This window comes from Mastigoproctus giganteus, chromosome 12 (genome assembly GCF_048544385.1).
Source record: "Mastigoproctus giganteus isolate SK-2022 chromosome 12, ASM4854438v1, whole genome shotgun sequence".
NCBI classification, from domain to species: domain Eukaryota; kingdom Metazoa; phylum Arthropoda; class Arachnida; order Uropygi; family Thelyphonidae; genus Mastigoproctus; species Mastigoproctus giganteus.
Window position 1 is genome coordinate 8312130 of NC_143586.1, and position 18792 is coordinate 8330921.

The 18792-nt window shown below is 38.8% G+C and overlaps 1 protein-coding gene across 1 annotated transcript in view; it reads right to left on the reverse strand.

Annotated features, from left to right (window-relative positions):
• The window catches only part of LOC150076659 (galactokinase-like), an 80014-nt gene extending 62611 nt beyond the window's left edge, over positions 1 to 17403 (reverse strand). The window contains exon 1 of the mRNA XM_090385990.1: positions 17048 to 17403. Coding sequence (XP_090242116.1) covers positions 17048 to 17212 — 165 coding nt within the window. The 5' untranslated portion in view covers positions 17213 to 17403. The remainder of the gene's footprint in view (positions 1 to 17047) is intronic.
• Between the last annotated feature and the right edge of the window lie 1389 nt (positions 17404 to 18792).

The window sequence follows — 18792 nt, forward strand, 5'->3', positions numbered from 1 at the left end:
GGGGCAACTCATTGTGAAGGTATTCACAATATGATATATAACAATAACAATGCCATTTCACCTACTTCAGTGGTTCACTATGTACTAATTACAAAGATTCACTGAACGTGTCCACTGGTGCCTCCGTAGCCAAGTGGGCAGGAGCAGCAGTGCGTAGCACACGCTTCTTGATTAGACCGGGGTTAGAGCCCGTAGCCACAAATACGGAGGATGCGGAAAGGTCAGGGAATGACCACCGCATATCCCCAGAGCAATATGGCCTCAGTTGCTAATGCTCCTAAAAAACAAATAACAACAACTGAATATGTCCATTCAGTGAATCTTTCCGTAGTTTGAGGCCTTAGCCAAAAAATCTTTAGTGTATAAGGAAAATTGCTAACTGGGGAGTGGTGAGGGAATGATAGGGAAGTCTTTAGTAAAGGTTCAGATGAAGGGTATTGATCAAAGTACTTGTGGGATACTTCCTATTTCCACAGAGATTTATTAAATTATATCATAAGAATAGGCTGAAAATCAATCATCCCTTTATCCACAGCCGTCACTTTCCCCCTAAAACCATAATGCACCAATTTGTACAGTAGTCTTTCATGTGCAATGGTGTCAAGAGATTTATTGAAATCTAAATAACTGATGTCAAAATAATTTTTTGACATACCCGTAAATTTGTTTTTTAAGTTAGTCTGTTACTGGATCAGAGTAATTAATCACATTAGTCAAACAAAATCTCCCCTTAACAAATTCATGCACTGATTGCAGTATAGATGTATTCCCATCAAGATTATCCTGCAATATTTCTTTGATCACTGACTCCATTATTCTCCTGGAACTGAAGTAAAACTTACAGGTCTGTAATTATTCACTTAACTCCTTAATTTCCCTTTGTAAATAGAAGAAATTGCAAATCTCCAATCTGCAAGGAACTCTCCTGAATCCAACAATGCTCTCATAATTTTAGCTAAAGTTTGCTTACCTCTTCTCTTGCTTCCTCTAATATAATTGGATAGATTCCATCAGTCACCAATTGCCACATTTACTTTTGGCTTCTTCAATTTCAGTTCTTCAAATTGGTCCTTGAGGCTGTCGCAGACATTCTATAAGATATGCCAAGTTGTGCTTGCTACCTGGGAGTCTAAAATGCTGATGGAACTGATATTTGGGCAACACTCAAGTCAAGTGAACTAATATCAGAGAAAGTCTGGTTGATCTGTGACAGCCAAATTCTCTGCTTGCACCTTCACGATGGTGGCACTTTAGTAACCCTGGGTATACCCCCAATGTGTAAGTCCTGAAATATGGCACCTAGCACATTAGGTGACTAACCAGGTGGGAACCCATATCATATGGAGGAATGTCACCCCTCTGTGTTGCCAGGCAATACTAGGTGGTAGATGACTCTCATCAAAAGGTGCAATACCACAACTTTGCATATCGGAGGCTCGAAGTGATGAAACCCATGTTCAGTCCCTAAAGCAAAGCTTCGGCAACCTCTCCCATCTCTTCCATCATGCAGTATGATTGATGTCTTTTGAAGTTATGATGGACACGATGGCGAGATACAATCTTACTCACATTTCGAGGGTACAAAACTCTAAAACGGTGTTCACAGGCTGGCCACTACAGTCCAACGGACCACACCTATTGGTAACTTTCTAGAAGGCTTCCGGTTCAGCTAGTGTATAATCTCGCTTCCTCTACTCTGCCAGATAGTGCCTGGAGGGAGTCCGAGTAGCGTGTATACAGGGGCATTGTCAAGGCCATGTTATGTCAAGGAGCTGGGTATATTCTTACCATGTGTATGCCATATCCAAAAATTTCAATACTTCATACAGCATGTACTTGCCACCTTTTCTTACTTCTGAATACACCATGAATTGTCAAAATAATATAACAGACTTTAGTGCAAAAAGATCTAAACATCCCAAACACTTTCACATTCATTTCAAAAATAAAGGTGGTCTCAATTCTAATATCAATCATGTCCATTTCTGCTTACAGTCGGCCAAACCCCATGCACATTTTCTGACAGAATCCCAGTTATTGGTTGATTCAACCACTGCTCATCTAAGTTGTCTGAATCGTTCGCTGTATGATTCCTTCAAAGGTGGTACTTGTGCATAAGTCCACTCTGTTATTCCCTGTCAGAAACCTTAGTAATTTGGAATCTCCTCATTTTGGTCTTCTCTGGCTTAAAATCTCTCTACTACATTGTCAAATTCATCTGTTGCCACTATCGTTCTCCCAACTCCACTAATCACATGGAACTCTTTGACATGGAACAACTTTTCTAACAGTAATTTTTGACAGGTAATTTTCCTTGTTGATTTTAATGTTCACAACTTCAGATGGCTTCTGTTTTCCAGTCACACGGACGCAGCTGGTTGAGACGCTGAGACTTTTGCAATTACTAATGACCCCACACAGATTGTTCAGTTACCTACCAGAATACCAGACAATCCTAACCGCACAGCCAACACTCTTGATCTTTTCCTCACAAACAACCCTTCTAAGTATGCAGTCGAGGTGAGTGGTCCTCTAGGCAACTAAGATTACAACTTGCTGATGGTCTCCTCTCCAATGGAGCCTTTCTCTTGTGTTCATTCTCAACCTGGTGTTGTTTGGCATTACAAGAATGCAAAATGGGATGATCTGTGAGATTTCTTTTCTTCTTTTCCTTGGTTGGGCTACTGTTTCAAATCTTCTGATGTCAATGTTTGCTCAGATTGTGTCAGTGAAATTATTCTTGTAAGGATGGAATCCTTTATTTCACCTTAAATTCTCATCCTTTATCTAAACCTTGGTTTTCCAATAAATGTACTAAGGCTATTCAAGACAAGAATGTTGCATATTGAAATCAGCTTGTATCCAAATCTACAGGTTCATTTTCTACCTACACCAAAGCTCACAACAATTTTAAAGCAGTTATTAATCAGTCCAAACTAGGTTTCGAACAGGCTAAGAGTACAGAACAGACTTGCTTCTTGTCCAAATCTTAGCCAAACATTCTGGTCTCTTGCCAAAGCTATTGGCCACAACTTTTGCCCATTTCTGTTCCCACCTCTGTCAAAACCAGATGGTTCTATTGCATTTCAAACAAAAATATAGCTGACCTGCTAGAATCCTATTTTGATTCCAACTTGACAGAATCAAGTTGATTCTGTCAAGTTGGTCATCTTGGTAAACCATCTCTCACCATTCCCAGTAAACTCTATTCGATTTTGATCAATATTGATGCTGAGAAAGTTCCAGGTTTTCATGGTATTTCTCCATAGTTTTTAAAACCTGTGCTCCTGAACTTACTTCCGTTCTGTGTTGCCTTTTTTCACTTTCTTATTCCAAAGGTGTTTTTCCTTCTGCTTGGAAATATGCTCATATCCAGTCAGTTCTTTCTCCTAAAAAAGGATGGCAAATCCTTCCCATCCAATTATTCCCATTGCAATTACTTCTACTCTTTCTAAATAATAGAGAAATCCAAAACTGTAAAACTGTCTAGAAATCTTCCATCTGATCAATGTTCGCCAGTATGCATTCCGTCAGCGTCGATCCACCGGTGGTATTCTGCCTTATGTTACCCATCTATTGACAATTTCAATGGAAAAATTTGGTGAAACTCAAGAAGTTGCTCTTGACATTTCAAAGCCTAGTTTTCTCTGACCGCTCTCTGCTGGTAATGGCTCTCTGTCTTCTAATTTCTCCACTAATGCTTTTGTTCTCCAAGGTACAGTTCTTTCTCCCAGTCTTTTCCTCTTGTATATTAATGACCAGAATTCCTATCCATAGTTCTGCTGATGATAGCATATTGTATTTCCATCCATCCAGTTTGAGAAACCTTGCTCTGGCCAAACAGCTTCGACTTCATGAATATCCACTACCAATTCCTTAAATGCTGATTTTCAGTTGGGGAAAAGATAACTTAATTGATTTCAATCCTAAAACTCAGTCCTGTCTTATAACTTGCAAAAAAGATTCTGCTGCTCCTATTCTTATCTTCAATGACACTCCAATTTCTTTGCAAGATCATATATCTCTAATGGGGATTACACTGACTTCTAATCTCTCTTGACATAAGAATATTACAAATATTGCTTCCTCTGCATCTGAAAAATTGAGTTTTTTTGTTTCGCTCTTGGTGTTATATTTCTTCCAAATGGCTGTTCACTCTGTGCAAACTACAAATCACCCTACTATGGAATATTGTTCCCGTATCTCAGATCAAAACCACCTTCGAGGAAGTATTTCCCTCTTTAAACTCCGTGATACATTGAAAAGATTTCAAACACAGAATCTTTTTAATATTTTGTGGGTTATTGATGCATTTTCCCCTAATTTGAAACAACATTTGATGTAAAACTTTCTGCTTGATAAAATCACTCATTTTAAAATGTGATAAAACACCTATTCATGAGGCACACTCACTGCAAGATGAATAGGTAATTCACGCAGTATGCCTAGCTGAACTGCCAAACATGTTGCAATAAGCCACAGTGATGCTGCAATTTCAGGACACAAAGTTAGTTCCCAAACTTTTTTATCCCATCTCATATTTGAATAAAAATACAGGTTATCATCTTGACCTTTATTTTTTTTTTATCATATTTGAGCTGAAATTTTTTTATTTAATGTTAAAACTGGAATTTTAAGTGATACCATTTAGATTTCAAGATTTCAAAATTAAAATTGTCTAATCAACCACCCTTTTCTCAATGAGAAAGTTGTTTCCAATCCTCTGATTAGTGTAAAATATTATGAGTCTAGTTCTGAAACAAATGTGAACCTATTTTATTTGAAGAATAAACTGATGACAGCTACGTATGATGCTTGCACTTTAGTATGCATTTATATGGGTAAGTTGCTACAATCATTATATGTTTTGTTTTTATTTTACTCAAATAAAGCTGGTTTACATTCGTTTCTGAAGTACACAGAAGATCTTTTAGGCAAATCAATATATGTGTTTCTGTGTGTGTGTACATACACACAGGAGGGCAGGAAACACTGAATAAAAAGCAACTGATTAAGCAAAATTTAAAATCATAAAATCTAAACAACATTAGCATTAGTAGAGGCATATGATGCAAGAAAGCAAGCTTATTTAGTATCAGCCAAAAAAAAAAAAAAAACACTTTCCCTTTTCACCCATCCATTCACTCCAAACGTTTGTCTAGTTCAACCTTGAATTTATTTAAGCTGTCAACTTCCACAATGACTGATGGAAGTTCATTCCAGCAATAACCACTCAATGGCTAAAGGCAAATTTCCACACAAATATTCTACAACTGTTTTTCCTCAATTTGAATTTTTATTCTCCCTCAGGTACAGAATCTGAGCAAGAGAAAGAATCCCATCAGCAGTGAGCTTGCTCAAACCATTCAAAGCCTTATACAACTCAATCAGCTGCTCACCTGACAGGTGCCTAGTCTCCAGACACTGCAAGTTTCAGAAGTTAAGCCTATCTTTGTAACAGCAACCCTTTGTTCCACTCACTAATCTCATTGCCCTTCTCTGTGCTCGTTCCAGCAGCTCTACATCTTTTCTAAAATGAGGCCTCCAGACCTGTATGCAGACTCAAGGTGTGGCCTGACCATTGACTTATGTAAGGGGATCATCACCTCCTTATTCCTGCTGCAAAATCCTATATAGCACTGACAAGACCACATGAGCTACCCTTGCAGCCTGTCTGCACTGTGAGAAAACTTCATATCTGACTGCACAATTACTCCCAGGTCTTTTTATTCTCCAATACCCCCAAGCGTAGTACTGCACACTTGGTATGTTACTGCTACCCATATGCAATACTTTGCATTTGTCAATGTTAAACTTCAGTTGCCACCTCTCAGCCCATTTAGCATTAGCATTAGTAGAGGCATTTGATGCAAGAAAGCAAGCTTATGCAGCATCAGCCAAAAAAAAAAAAAAAAACCACTTCCACTTCACCCCTCTGTTCGTTCAAAATACCTGTCCAGCTGAGCCTTAAACTTATTTAGGCTATCAACTTCCACGACAAGGGATGGAAGTCTGTTCCACCAAACAACCACCCGCGAACATTTGCTCAATGTTTCTAGATCCTGTTGCAGTAGCATCCGTACTGTCATTAACAACCCTGCCAACCACTGTATCATCTGCATACTTGGATTTTAAGCCTGATATACTTTCATATATATTAATGATAAATACAGAAAATAACAATGGGCCCAACACAGACCGCTGGGGGACTCCACTAATAACATTTGTCCACGAAGAGCAGTGTACATTGATTACCACTCTTTGTCTTCTCTGCTCAACCATCCTTTTATAGATTGTAGCAACTTGCCCTTAATGCCATACTGCTCCAACTTGTACAGTTGTCTTCCATGTGCAACAGTATGAAAAGCTTTCCTAAAATCCAAGTATATGATATCAAATACTTACCAGGTGGGGAAGTATTACACTTCCCCAACCGGCTACTTCATGATGCCACCAGGTTGGCAAAATTTTCTGGGGAGAACGTTGCTACTGATAATTTATATCCATCCTATGCATTTTTCTTCTGTGCCATAAGTTTCGTTCATTCATCTGACATCCATTTAGGCCTAAACCTTGAAGAGTATTTCTTAGTTAATATGAAAAGTCTAGGAGCTTCAAGATAAATTCCTTCAATGCTTCCCATTTAGAATATGCTATTGGTAACATCATCAGTTGGTCCCTCTACATAAAATTAAAAACTGTCTGAGACCACTGTAGTCATCTTTACGAAAGCAAAAACCCTTCCCTGATGGTAAATACATCTTTGAGTAAATCCCACATCAGTCCACTGTGATCACTGCCACTAGTGGTTCCTTTATCTGCAGATTCTTAATGCTGAATAATCACTGCTGATAATCAGATCAGTATTACTACATCTGATTGCCTTTCGAACATGTTGCTGTAGAAAATGTCCAAGTGACCAACCCACAAATTCCAGTCTATATCTGGGAAGGTAAAATCCCCAATTATAAGACAATCTGATTTACTGGCCCACTCTATATCTCTGCAGAGTTGTTCGTTGCACTCATCAGAGTCATTAGGTCTATAATGCACCCTACTTTCAACTTTGATTTCACAACAGTGCTTACGTCACACCAAATGGATTCACTGTCCAATCGTATCAATTGGATGTGCTCCCTTGGATTTTCTGTTTCTTAACTAACACAGCATGACCTCTCCTCCTTTTCTATCCTGTCTGTACACATTGTACTCCTCAAATTCCAATTCTATATTTCTTTATCTCTGTGACACATCTCTGATATCCCAACAATAATCAACTTTGATGTCTTCACCAGCTACTCAAATTCATTATATTTATTTACTTCATATTTATTAATGCTAGGAGTATAGTAAATAAATATATTTACTATACTCCTAGCATTAGTGTACATGCAAGTATACTTACTCTTAGTTAACCTAACACAACCCGGGTATTTACTTGTTCCATTATGACTGAGAGCAAAGTGGAGTTGAAATTGTTGAAGTTAAACATAAGAAAGGCACCTGGGGTGGATGGGATCTATCCAGTTATATTAAAGGAGGCGGCAAAGGAAGTAAGCAAACCCTTAGCCATAATTATGAGAGCATCCTTGGACTCAGGGGAGGTTCCCATGGACTGGAGATGTCCAAATGTATCCCCAATTCACAAAGGGGGATTGAAGGGTGACAGGAGTAATTACAGACCAGTTAGTTTAACTTTTGCTCTGGGTAAAATATTGGAGTCACTGGTTAAAGATGCATTGCAGATTAAGACTGCAGCAATAATTCAGACACAGCATGGGTTTGTTAAGGGAAAGTCTTGTCTGACAAATTTGAAAGGATATTATGATGTGGTTACAAAGGAACTGGATGCAAAAATTAATTTTGATATCATATACTTGGATTTCAGGAAAGCTTTTGACACTGTTGCGCATGGAAGACGATTGTACAAATTGGAGCAGAATGGTATTAAGGGAAAGTTGCTACAATGGATAAAAGGATGGTTGAGTGGGAGAAGACAGAGGGTGGTAATCGATGGGTGCTGCTCTTCGTGGATTAATATTATTAGTGGAGTCCCACCAGGTTCGATGTTGGGTCCACTGTTGTTTTGTATATTTATCAATGATATTGATAAAGGTATATCAGGCCGAGTGTCGAAGTTTGCAGATGATACAAAGATTGGCAGGGTTGTTAATGACAGTAATGGCAGTGTGCTACTGCAACAGGATCGAGAAAATTTGGGCAGATGGGCTGAGAAGTGGCAACTGAAGTTTTACCTTGACAAATGCAAAGTACTGCATATGGGTAGAAGTAACCCCAGAGAAACGTACCAACTGTGTGGTACTACACTTAAGGTGGTAGAAAATGAAAAAGACCTGGGAGTAATTGTGCATTCAAATATGAAGTTTTCTGAGCAATACAGACAGGCTGCCAGGGCAAGTCTGTATTTGGGGTGTTGTCAATGATATACAGGAATTTTGCTAGTAGGGAAAAGGAGGTGATTGTCTCTCTGTATAAGGCAATGGTCAGGCCACGCCTAGAGTACTGCGTACAGGTCTGGAGGCCTCATTTTAAGAAGGATGTAGATTTGCTTGAGTGTGTACAGAGAAGGGCAACAAGATTGGTGAGGGGAATGAAGGGATCCTCTTACCAAGAGAGGCTTAAGTTCTGCAAATTGCAATGGCTGGAGATTAGGCACCTGCACGGTGATCTGATTGAGGTGTATAAGGCCTTAAATGGGTTGAGCACACTGAATTCTGAAGAGATTCTTCCACTTGTTCAGATTAGCATTAGCATTAATAGAGGCATTTGATGCAAGAAAGCAAGCTTATGCAGCATCAGCCAAAAAAAAAGAAAATAAATAAATAAATAAAAAATAACCACTTCCACTTCACCCCTCTGTTCGTTCGAAATACCTATCCAGCTGAGCCTTAAACTTATTTAGGCTATCAACTTCCAAGACAAGGGATGGAAGTCTGTTCCACCAACCAACCACTCGCTGGCTAAAGGCAAATTTCCTCACGTCTATCCTACATCTGTCTTTTCTCAATTTGAATTTATGCCCACTCAGGTGATTATTCTGAGCAAGAGGAAGAATCCCATCAGCATTGAGCATGCTCAAACCATTCAAGGCTTTATACAACTCTATCAGATAACCTCGCTGGTGCCTAGCCTCCAGACACTGTAATTTGCAAAACTTAAGCCTTTCTTCGTAAGAGCACCCCTTTGTTCCATTCACTAATCTTGTTGCCCTTCTCTGTACTCGTTCCAGCATCTCTATCCTTCTTGAAATGAGGCCTCCAGACCTGTATACAGTACTCTAGGTGTGGCCTGACCATTGCCTTATACAAGGGAATAATCACCTCCTTATCCCTGCTAGAAAAATTCCTATATATCATCGACAATACACCATGAGCTACTCTTGCAGCCCGTCTGCACTGCTCAGAAAACTTCATATCTGCCTGCACAACCACCCCCAGGTCCCTTTCATTCTCTACCACTGTCAGTGTAGTACCACAGAGTTGATACGTTGCTCTGGGGTTGCTGTTTCCCATATGTAGTACTTTACATTTGTCAATGTTAATCTTCATTTGCCACCTCTCAGCGAATCTGCTCAACCTTTCCAGATCCTGTTGCAGTAGCATAGTGTCAGTAGTGTCCTTGACAACCCTGCCAACCTTCGTATCGTCTACAAACTTGGACATTAAGCTTGATATACCATCATCAATATCATTTATAAATACAGAAAACAATAATGGACCCAATACTGAACCCTGAGGGACTCCACTAATAACATTAGTCCACGATGAGCAGTGTCCATTGATTACCACTCTCTGTCTTTTCCCGCTCAACCACACGTTTATCCATAGCAGCAATTTGCCTCCAATGCCACACTGCTCCAATTTGTGCAGCAGTCTTCCATGTGCAACAGTATCAAAAGCCTTTCTAAGATCCAAGTATATAATATCAAAGTTATTCCCTGGATCCAGTTCTTTTGCGACTGCATCATAGTATCCAATCAAATTGGTCAGGCAAGACTTCCCCTTAACAAAACCATGCTGTGTCCGAGCTATAACTGAAGTCTTGTCTAGATGATCCTGCTGTGCTTCTTTAACCAGTGCCTCCATTAATTTTCCGTGAACAGAAGTTAAACTAACAGGTCTATAATTACTTGTGTCGCCCTTTGATCCTCCTTTGTGAATTGGGGTCACATTTGCACATCTCCAGTCCATGGGTACTTCCCCTGAGTCCAGGGAAGCTCACATAATTATGGCTAAGGGTTTGCTTACTTCCTTTGCTGCCTCCTTTAATATATAACTGGATAGATCCCATCCACCCCAGGTGCCTTTCTTGTATTTATCTTCAACAATTTCTCCTCCACTTTACTCTCAGTTATTACAAGATTCTCTAGCTTACTGCCAGAGTTGAATACACCTCTGGCATTCTCCTCGCTGAATAACTCCTCATGTGTGAATGTCGATGCAAAATATTCATTTAGTTTGTTAGCTACCTGAGCAGGATCATCAACAGTTGACCCAATGATATCACGTGGACCAATCTGATTCATCCCCTTCCTTCTAGAGTTTACATAAGTAAAGAACTCTTTGCTGTTTTTCTTTGCATCCCTTGCCAAAGATTTCTCGTAATCTGCTTTCGCCTGCCTAACCTCCTTTGTAACTTGGTTACAGATCAACTTGTATCTATCATAGGCTTCTGTGTCACGTGTTAATTTGTATGTATCCCATGCATTTTTCTTCTCTGCCATATGTCTCATTAGTTCATCTGATATCCACTTAGGCCTAAACCTTGAACAATATTTCTTAGTTGGTATGTAAAGCCTAGTAGCTTCCAAGATAAGTTCTTTGAATGCTTCCCATTTTGAATTTGCTGTTGGTAACATCATCAGTTGGTCCCACTGTATAGAATTTAAATACTGTCTCAGTCCATCGTAATCACCTTTTCGAAAGCAATAACCCTTCCCTTTACCCCTAATGGTAGTTACCTCTTTGAGTAGATCCCTCTTCAGCACACTCTGATCACTGCCACCTAGTGGTTCATTTACCTGCAGATTCTTAATGCATGAAGAATCACTACTGATAATCAAATCAAGAGTATTACTCCCTCTAGTTGCCTCCCGAACATGCTGATGTAGAAAACAATCATCCAATAAATCCACAAAAGCCTTGCTAGTGTGTGAGTGACCAGCCCCCAAATTCCAGTCAATATCTGGGAAATTAAAATCCCCTATTATAAGACTCTCTGATTTACTGGCCCACTCTATTTCCCTGTACAGTATCTTATTATACTCATCAGAGTCATTAGGCCTATAGCACACTCCTACTCTCAATTTTGATCTCCCAATGCTAACGTCACACCAAAGTGACTCGACACTGCACTATCCAGCAATGTCGACTGGCTTCACTTCCTTGGATTTTATGTATTTCTTAACTAATAGCATAACCCCTCCTCCCTTCCTATAGACATTGTACTCCCCAAATTCCAGTTCTGCATTCCTTATATTTGTGTGACACCACGTCTCTGAAATCCCCACAATATCTGCCTTTGATGTTTTGAGCAATACCTCAAATTCATCAAATTTATTTACTAAACTCCTAGCATTGGTGTACACGCAAGTATACATGCACCTGTTCTTTTTCTTAGCTACCCTAACACAACCCATGTGTTTACTTGTACCCCAATGATTCCCAGCAGTCTCTGAAATATCCTGCATCTCATTTTCCAGGCTGCTGCTCATTCCAATAGAAGCAGTGCAAGAATCACTTTAACCTCTGCCAGCGGCTACTGTTAATCTATTAGTCCTTGTATCCCCCAATCTAGCAGTTTTCCGACCCACCTAACACTGCCTCGATAGCATCAGCAAACATTCTTGTACCCTTTCTATTTAAGTGTATCCCATCCCTGTAGAAACAGTCTCTCCTGTTAACAAGTACAGACCAGGCTGGCAAAAATTCTACCCCTTGAGCCTTGCACAATCTTTCCAGGGCCGAATTGATCGACAGGGCTCTCATTATATACTCCCTCCCTCTAGATGCGGGATAACAAGCTAATTGGTCTATAATTTCCAATTTCTGATTTATCTCCTTTCTTATGCAGCAAAACTATGATTGCATTATTCCAGTGCTTAGGTGTCACACCTTTTCTAATACACATTTTGTGAAGAGCCTTGTCAGTTTTTGTGTTATGTCTCTTCCTCCCAATTTTAACAACTCTACAGTAACTTCATCTTCCTCCTGGGCTTTCTGATTCTCTTCATTTTCTTCAACGCATGTTCTTCCTCATCAGGAAGAATATTCGGTATGTCGTTATGTGTTGCTAATTTGTGATCCATCTTCCCCACTGCTGGCATCATTCCCTTGCTCCTTGTATAATTCTCTATAGTAGTCTTCTGCTATTTGAATTATGCCTTCTCTGCTATTTATAAGTACACCATTGCTATTCTGTTTCAGTATCATTTGTCTTTCTGTATTTACTGTTCATGTTTTTTTGTTTGTTATTTGGTTTTTAGGAGCATTAGCAACTAAAGGCCATATTGCTCCGGAATATGCGGTGGTCATTCCCTAACCTTTCCGCATCCTCCGTATTTGGTGGTGACGGGCTCGAACCCCGGTCTAATCAAGAAGCGTGTGCTACGCACTGCTGCTCCTTCCCACCTGGCTACGGAGACGCCAGCTTACTGTTCATGGCTGCTGATTTAAGTCCTTGTTTTCCCTTAATGCTTGCTCTACTTTTCTTGTGTTAAATCTTCTTATATCCTCTCTGAGTCTCTTTCTAATGGCTTTCCATAACTCAGTATACCCAATTTCTCCTTGTCAGTGTTTATCTTGCTCTTCATTTGTCACCTTCGGTTCATCATAACAAGTGTTTCTTGACTAATTTTTTCTTCTTTAGATTTCTTTTTCCCTATAGGTTTCTTGGGCTTTTATCACTTTCAGAAAGTTGTAATATTTCTCGTCGATATCTTAGTCCTGAGCAGTCTGTAGAAGCTCAAACCTGTTCTTAAGTTCCAGTACATACTGCTTTTTCTCCTCTTCTGTTTACCTCCTCCTCCTCTCCTTTCAAATACTCTTATATCTCTTAAATTTCATTTTGATGGTAATGAAAAATCTGCAATAATCAAAAATCACCATTAAAACCATCAAATTTCAAATTTAATGATTGGTTTTAAAGGTGAAATTTGGTTTGTCTTAATTTATTTTGATGTTAATGGCATAACTCTGAAGGCCAGTGCACATATAAGACAAGGAATTTGTGTGTGCCAAATTAAAGAAAATGTTGATGTATTAAGGACTGAAATCCTAAAAAAGGTATATAGAATCAAGTACATTAAAAAAAAAAAAAAAAAACAGATTAAACAAAGTAGTATAAGTTGATTCTCTATAAAAAGTAAAATGATCAAGTACAATCATCATTAGTTAAAACCTGGGCATAAGTGACTAAGTCAGGTGTTGAAAAGTAATAAAAGACAGCAGTTATTGACAAACATAGATGATGAACTCATTTTCTAAACAGTTAAAGACTTTTGAAAAAAATAAAAATAAAGGGGGCTCAATGGCCTTCAGTAAAAGGCAGCAAGTCAGGTGACTGTGCCAATAGTCTGGCAAGAATGATTTCATATCATATATAGATATACCAACGTCCAAGACAAATATGATGGATGATAGGTCTTTATTTGGCATACAGGATTTAAGAACTGTACTCACTCAAATACTTCACTGATTTAGCCTGCCTCATTTGCCAACTCATTTCCTTTGATTCCAATATGAGTACAAATTCAACAAAAACCAATTTTCAACTATGATTTCAGAAGACAGCACACCATTTTTCAAACCTGGATTAGTATTATAATATGTACCTATCACAACCTGTAAGGCACTCACAGAGCTACAATATAAGATACACCCACCCAGAATACTGATGATTTTAACATGATTCATCAGTTCTATCGCACAAATCTCTGCAGTATAAATTCTTCACTGCAGAGAGATCTGAGGGGATATAGTACTGCTTGAAAAAGCTGCTGCTCATCCTTTAGAGAACTGCAGATTTTGAACCATCAGTAAAGATCAGCAGGTAGTCAGATATGTTCAATGTGCAGCATGCAGTTTCTGACAGACTGCTGGTGGAGTATTTTCCTGAAAGTGCATCAAGGTCTGCCATCAAGCTAAGGTAATGAAGGAGTTTTAAGACTGGAATGCTGAAAGGTTTGTTAGTCCTAGGGCAAACATTATAATGATTTTCCCAACAGGATTCAAAATTCGGCCCATGTTGGATGATCTGGCCAAGATTTCGGTTAGATTGCATATTGTAATTCCAGCAGTATACAGCAAAGTATTAGAGATGGCTCTTAAGTGTCGATGCTGTGATGATGACCTGGTCAAGATATCAAAAGGTGCTTTCTCGGGCCAAGATGTATACTTGGGAACCACAGTTCAATTCAGCTTAAAGCAATAACCTACTGCCTTAATCTCTGGCTAGCTCAACCCCTTTGGATTCCCAAGGATGTTCACTCACTTCTTATGTCCTTTTGGTGTGGATGGAGGCATTTGCACTATGCTGTTTTACTAAGAACCATTAGGTAAGCCAAATAGATTAGAAGATCTCTTTATTGCATACAAAAGGCACATGTCGTACACAATACCCTTCACGGCTACAAGCCAGGGGTTGTAGCCGTGAAGTATTACCATATTTCAAACAATTCTTTGGTTTCGTATGTATTTAAAAAGATAAACAGCCTTATTATTTTAATGGCTCAGTCTTAGTACTTTATTATTCAGTATTGCAAAAACTGAAAATTATATTAAAAAAATGACATTCTCCATAGTATGCTGCTCTATGTGATTATGATTCATCAAGTCAGCTCTGTTCAATACGTTAATTAGATAGAAATCAAAATGTACCTTTATTTTTATAAAGTAATTTAATTAAGATATAGGCCTTCAAGCTTTAAACAGTTAAATAACTTTGTATATCAACAATTATATTTTTTCTTAATTTTAGGCTTCCCCTCACCCCCATTTGACATGAAGAAGAGTTCCATTGAGGACTTGAAATTCTACAGAGCACTTTGTAGCCTACAAAGTTTTAGTAAATTAAGAGTACTGGATCACAGCACTTTACTTACTAGTATGGTTCAATAAGACAAAGTTTTACCAACATGGGCAGATGTTTTATTTAAAATACTTCTTTAAAGATACAATATTATAATTTGGTACATAAGTTTTTTTTCAGATCTTACATACACTAGGAGATATGGGGGGGGGGGGGCTCAAAATTTAACTTACTTCCAATAGAAGCAGTGCAAGAATCACTTTCACCTCTGCCTATGGCCCACTGTTAATCTGTGAATCCTCCCAAGCCAGCAGTTTTCTAACCCACCTAACACTGCCTCGATAGCAGAAGCAAATATTCTTGCACCCTTTCTATTCTATCCCTGTAGAAACAATCTCTCCTGTTAACAAGCACAGACCATGCTGAGAAAAATTCTACCCAATGAGCCTTGCACAATCTCTCCAGGGCCGAATTGATTGACATGGCTCTTATCATATACTCCCTCCTATCGTGTCTGGGAAGAATTACACACTTTCAAATTTAACCCTACCTCGCAACTTTTTTTCAACATCAACCTGTACTTGTTAAGTAGGTTTGCAGATCTCCTACTCTTAATGTCATTAGTGACGTGTACAACAATATCACCCTTAAAATATATTTTTTATTATTATTATTAGCTATATGGTGCAAGGAAGCCGAAGGCTTATGCTGCACCAGCCTAAAAAAAATTCCTTGAGTTGCCCTGAGAGAGAGTGAGAGAGTCAAAACTAGAAGGGAATCACCAAGAAAGAGAAGAATGATTATATCCAGCTCAGGACCCTGGGTGTGCCAAGCCCATACTCAACAGATATCAGGCCCTGGGGATTACCCATGTCACCCTTTCATCCCCCTTTATGAATTACAATCAACTTTTTCCCCTGGCAGACAACAAACCGTGAACACTTGGTCCAATTTTAACATCAAATTAAAAAATTTCAGCCAAATAAAAACAAAAAACGTCCGGATGATAAATACCTAAATCTAAAATAAGCAAAATACATCCTAGTGTCTTTCAATCAACATATTGTGTATATACACTTTTTTTTTTTTTTTTTGTGAAAAGTTTATCCAACTTAGGCAAACACTATATACCAGTTTCCACTGCTTCTGACATTCTGAATGTATGTAATAACCAAAACACTTTCAAAAGTAAATCTATCAACCAGAACCTCATTTCATTGCATTCTGGCGTAGTTCAAGCGCCACTAGCCATGCAATTATATTATTCGAGACGTTTTAAAGTTATTCAGTACACCATTTTTTTTTTTTTTTTTTTTTTATAAAAGTACATTACACATCTGATTATAATTTTAAAAAAATTGCAATATGGATTTATATTTTCGAAAAGTTCTCTCTCTCACTCACTCTCTCCTTCAAAAACGTCTGCTCGTGCTATGCAGTACTTTCATCTGCCAATATTGTGACCCAACAATCAAAATGCCTGTGGCATGCTCTTTGACTAGTTTCACACTAGGCTAATGAACATGCAGCACATTTATCTCAATCGAGATAATTATAATCGAGCTGACGTGACGTGACGTGTCTTATTCTTTCCTGTTGTCGACTGTCCATTTGTGTGTGTATTTCCTGAAATTCCATGCAAAGCCCCTTGTCCCAAGGGCCCTGAAAATGGAAGTTTAAAGAACTATAAAAGTACAAATTGTGAAATAAGATTAATATATCGTATTTTCACAAGTGTTGAATATTCTGTGCTGGCAATGCATGAAAGATTCTGACAACTTACCGTAGTTGCAGGCTATGTTCAGTATATAGCAAACTGAACGAAAAATGAGTGTTGTAAGAAAATATAATACACAGGACTATGCTGTAATAAATGACAAACTAAAGGGAAAATAAATATGCTGAAAAAAATTACAACAGGACTAAAAATCAATGCCTTGGTGTTGAATCAGTTTTATTAGCTAATGAGCAATACAATCATATCTTATTAAAAAGTTACCATTGGAAGTACAAATCCATCGTTATAATCGGTATGTTCCCCAATCAAATTGACTCTCCCAGGAGCGATGCCACAACACTCTGGATTTGTGGAAAAGTATTTCTGAAAAGAATTTATAGCAATAACTTTCAACTCCTCCACAGAGAGAAATTTTTCAGCATCCATAACTAATCAAAATGAACAAGTATATGGTGTAACAGAAAAACACAAAGCCAAATAATATCGTGGCATGCCCCTCTTTATGAGATAGACGTATATGTAAACAGTTCTTATCGACTAATAGGAGAGATGGGATGTCAGGAACACAGATTACATATGAACAAATAATCGACTCCCACAGAAGCACGAAAACGATCTCAGCACCCCCACTACCGGCTAAGTAGGAATAGAGGCTATTCCAGAAGAACTTTCACCCCCACCATGTAAATCAGCCGGTTGTTTCAATAATATCACTCCCTTGTTTCGAAAATACTCGATATAATTTATCGATATTTTCAAAACGCTATTCATCTGTAATTTGGACTGTACTAGATCTGTAGTGCAGTACAAATTTTGGCAGAGATTCAGAAACGGGTGCCCCTTCCAGACTGCTAGCGATACAGCCGTGATTGACGGGTGTTGACTCCGCCTATCGTCACGTGATCTCCTTAAGAGACGGATGCAGCCGGCACGGTAGAACACGCACTGCGTGCCACCCGTGCCACGTAACACGAGGAAATACGTGTTTTGATTACACGTGTTGCGAGGTACTTCTTTTGATTATTGGTATTGTTTATTGTTCCCACCCCTCACATAGACGGGGGTCTGGGGGCGGTAGCCCCCAGAAAAAAAATTATTAAAAATTAATAAAGAAAAAGAATGGCCGCAATCAATAGCCGCACTTGTTACTTGTGGTGTTTTGATATCACGTGGTTGCGAGGTATGTCTTTTGTTTATTGGTATTGTTCTCCGTGACACGTAACTAACGGCACTGGAAACACGCGACGATATGAAACCGTCCTCGTGTATTTTTATTATTCGTCACATATTATTATTGTTCGTGTATTTTTATTGTTCGTCACATAATGGCCGTGGTGGCCGTTACTTTGTGGTGTTTTGATGTCACGTGGTTGCGAGGTATGTCAGCTGAATAATTCCGGGGGTGTGGGGGCTGGAGCCCCCACATAGACGGGGGTCTGGGGGCGGTAGCCCCCAGAAAAAAAAAGTAAAAAAATAATAAAAATTAATAAAGAAAAAGAATGGCAATTTAAAAAAAAAAAAAAAAATTACAGGAAGAACTGTAATCAGCCAATCAATCAATACTAATCAGCCAATCACAATGTGAATGGCTGATTACTATTGCGCCATTTCCAGGCTCTGGTGGTCATTTTTAGTCTGTATTTCATTTGTGCGGGTGTCAGTTGCTGCTGTGTAATCTCCTTTGTCACAGGTTTGTTTTTTTTGTTGGTTTTTTTCTTGGAGACTTCCATCATTAAGACTTCCATTCGGCCCGGTACCACCATAGTATCGGACTGTTGGAAGTCGTATGATTGTCTGGGAGACGAAGGGTTTAAACATCTGACTGTTAACCACTCAATTCATTTCACCGACCCGGAAACAGGTGCAAACACAAACAAAATCGAGGGAACATGGAGTGCCATTAAACGGCAACTGTCTTTTAGCAAAGTCAATGATCAGTTCGATTCCTACCTCGCAGAGTACATGTGGCGAAGGAAAAATTCCAGCAGCAGCGATCTTACGCTGGA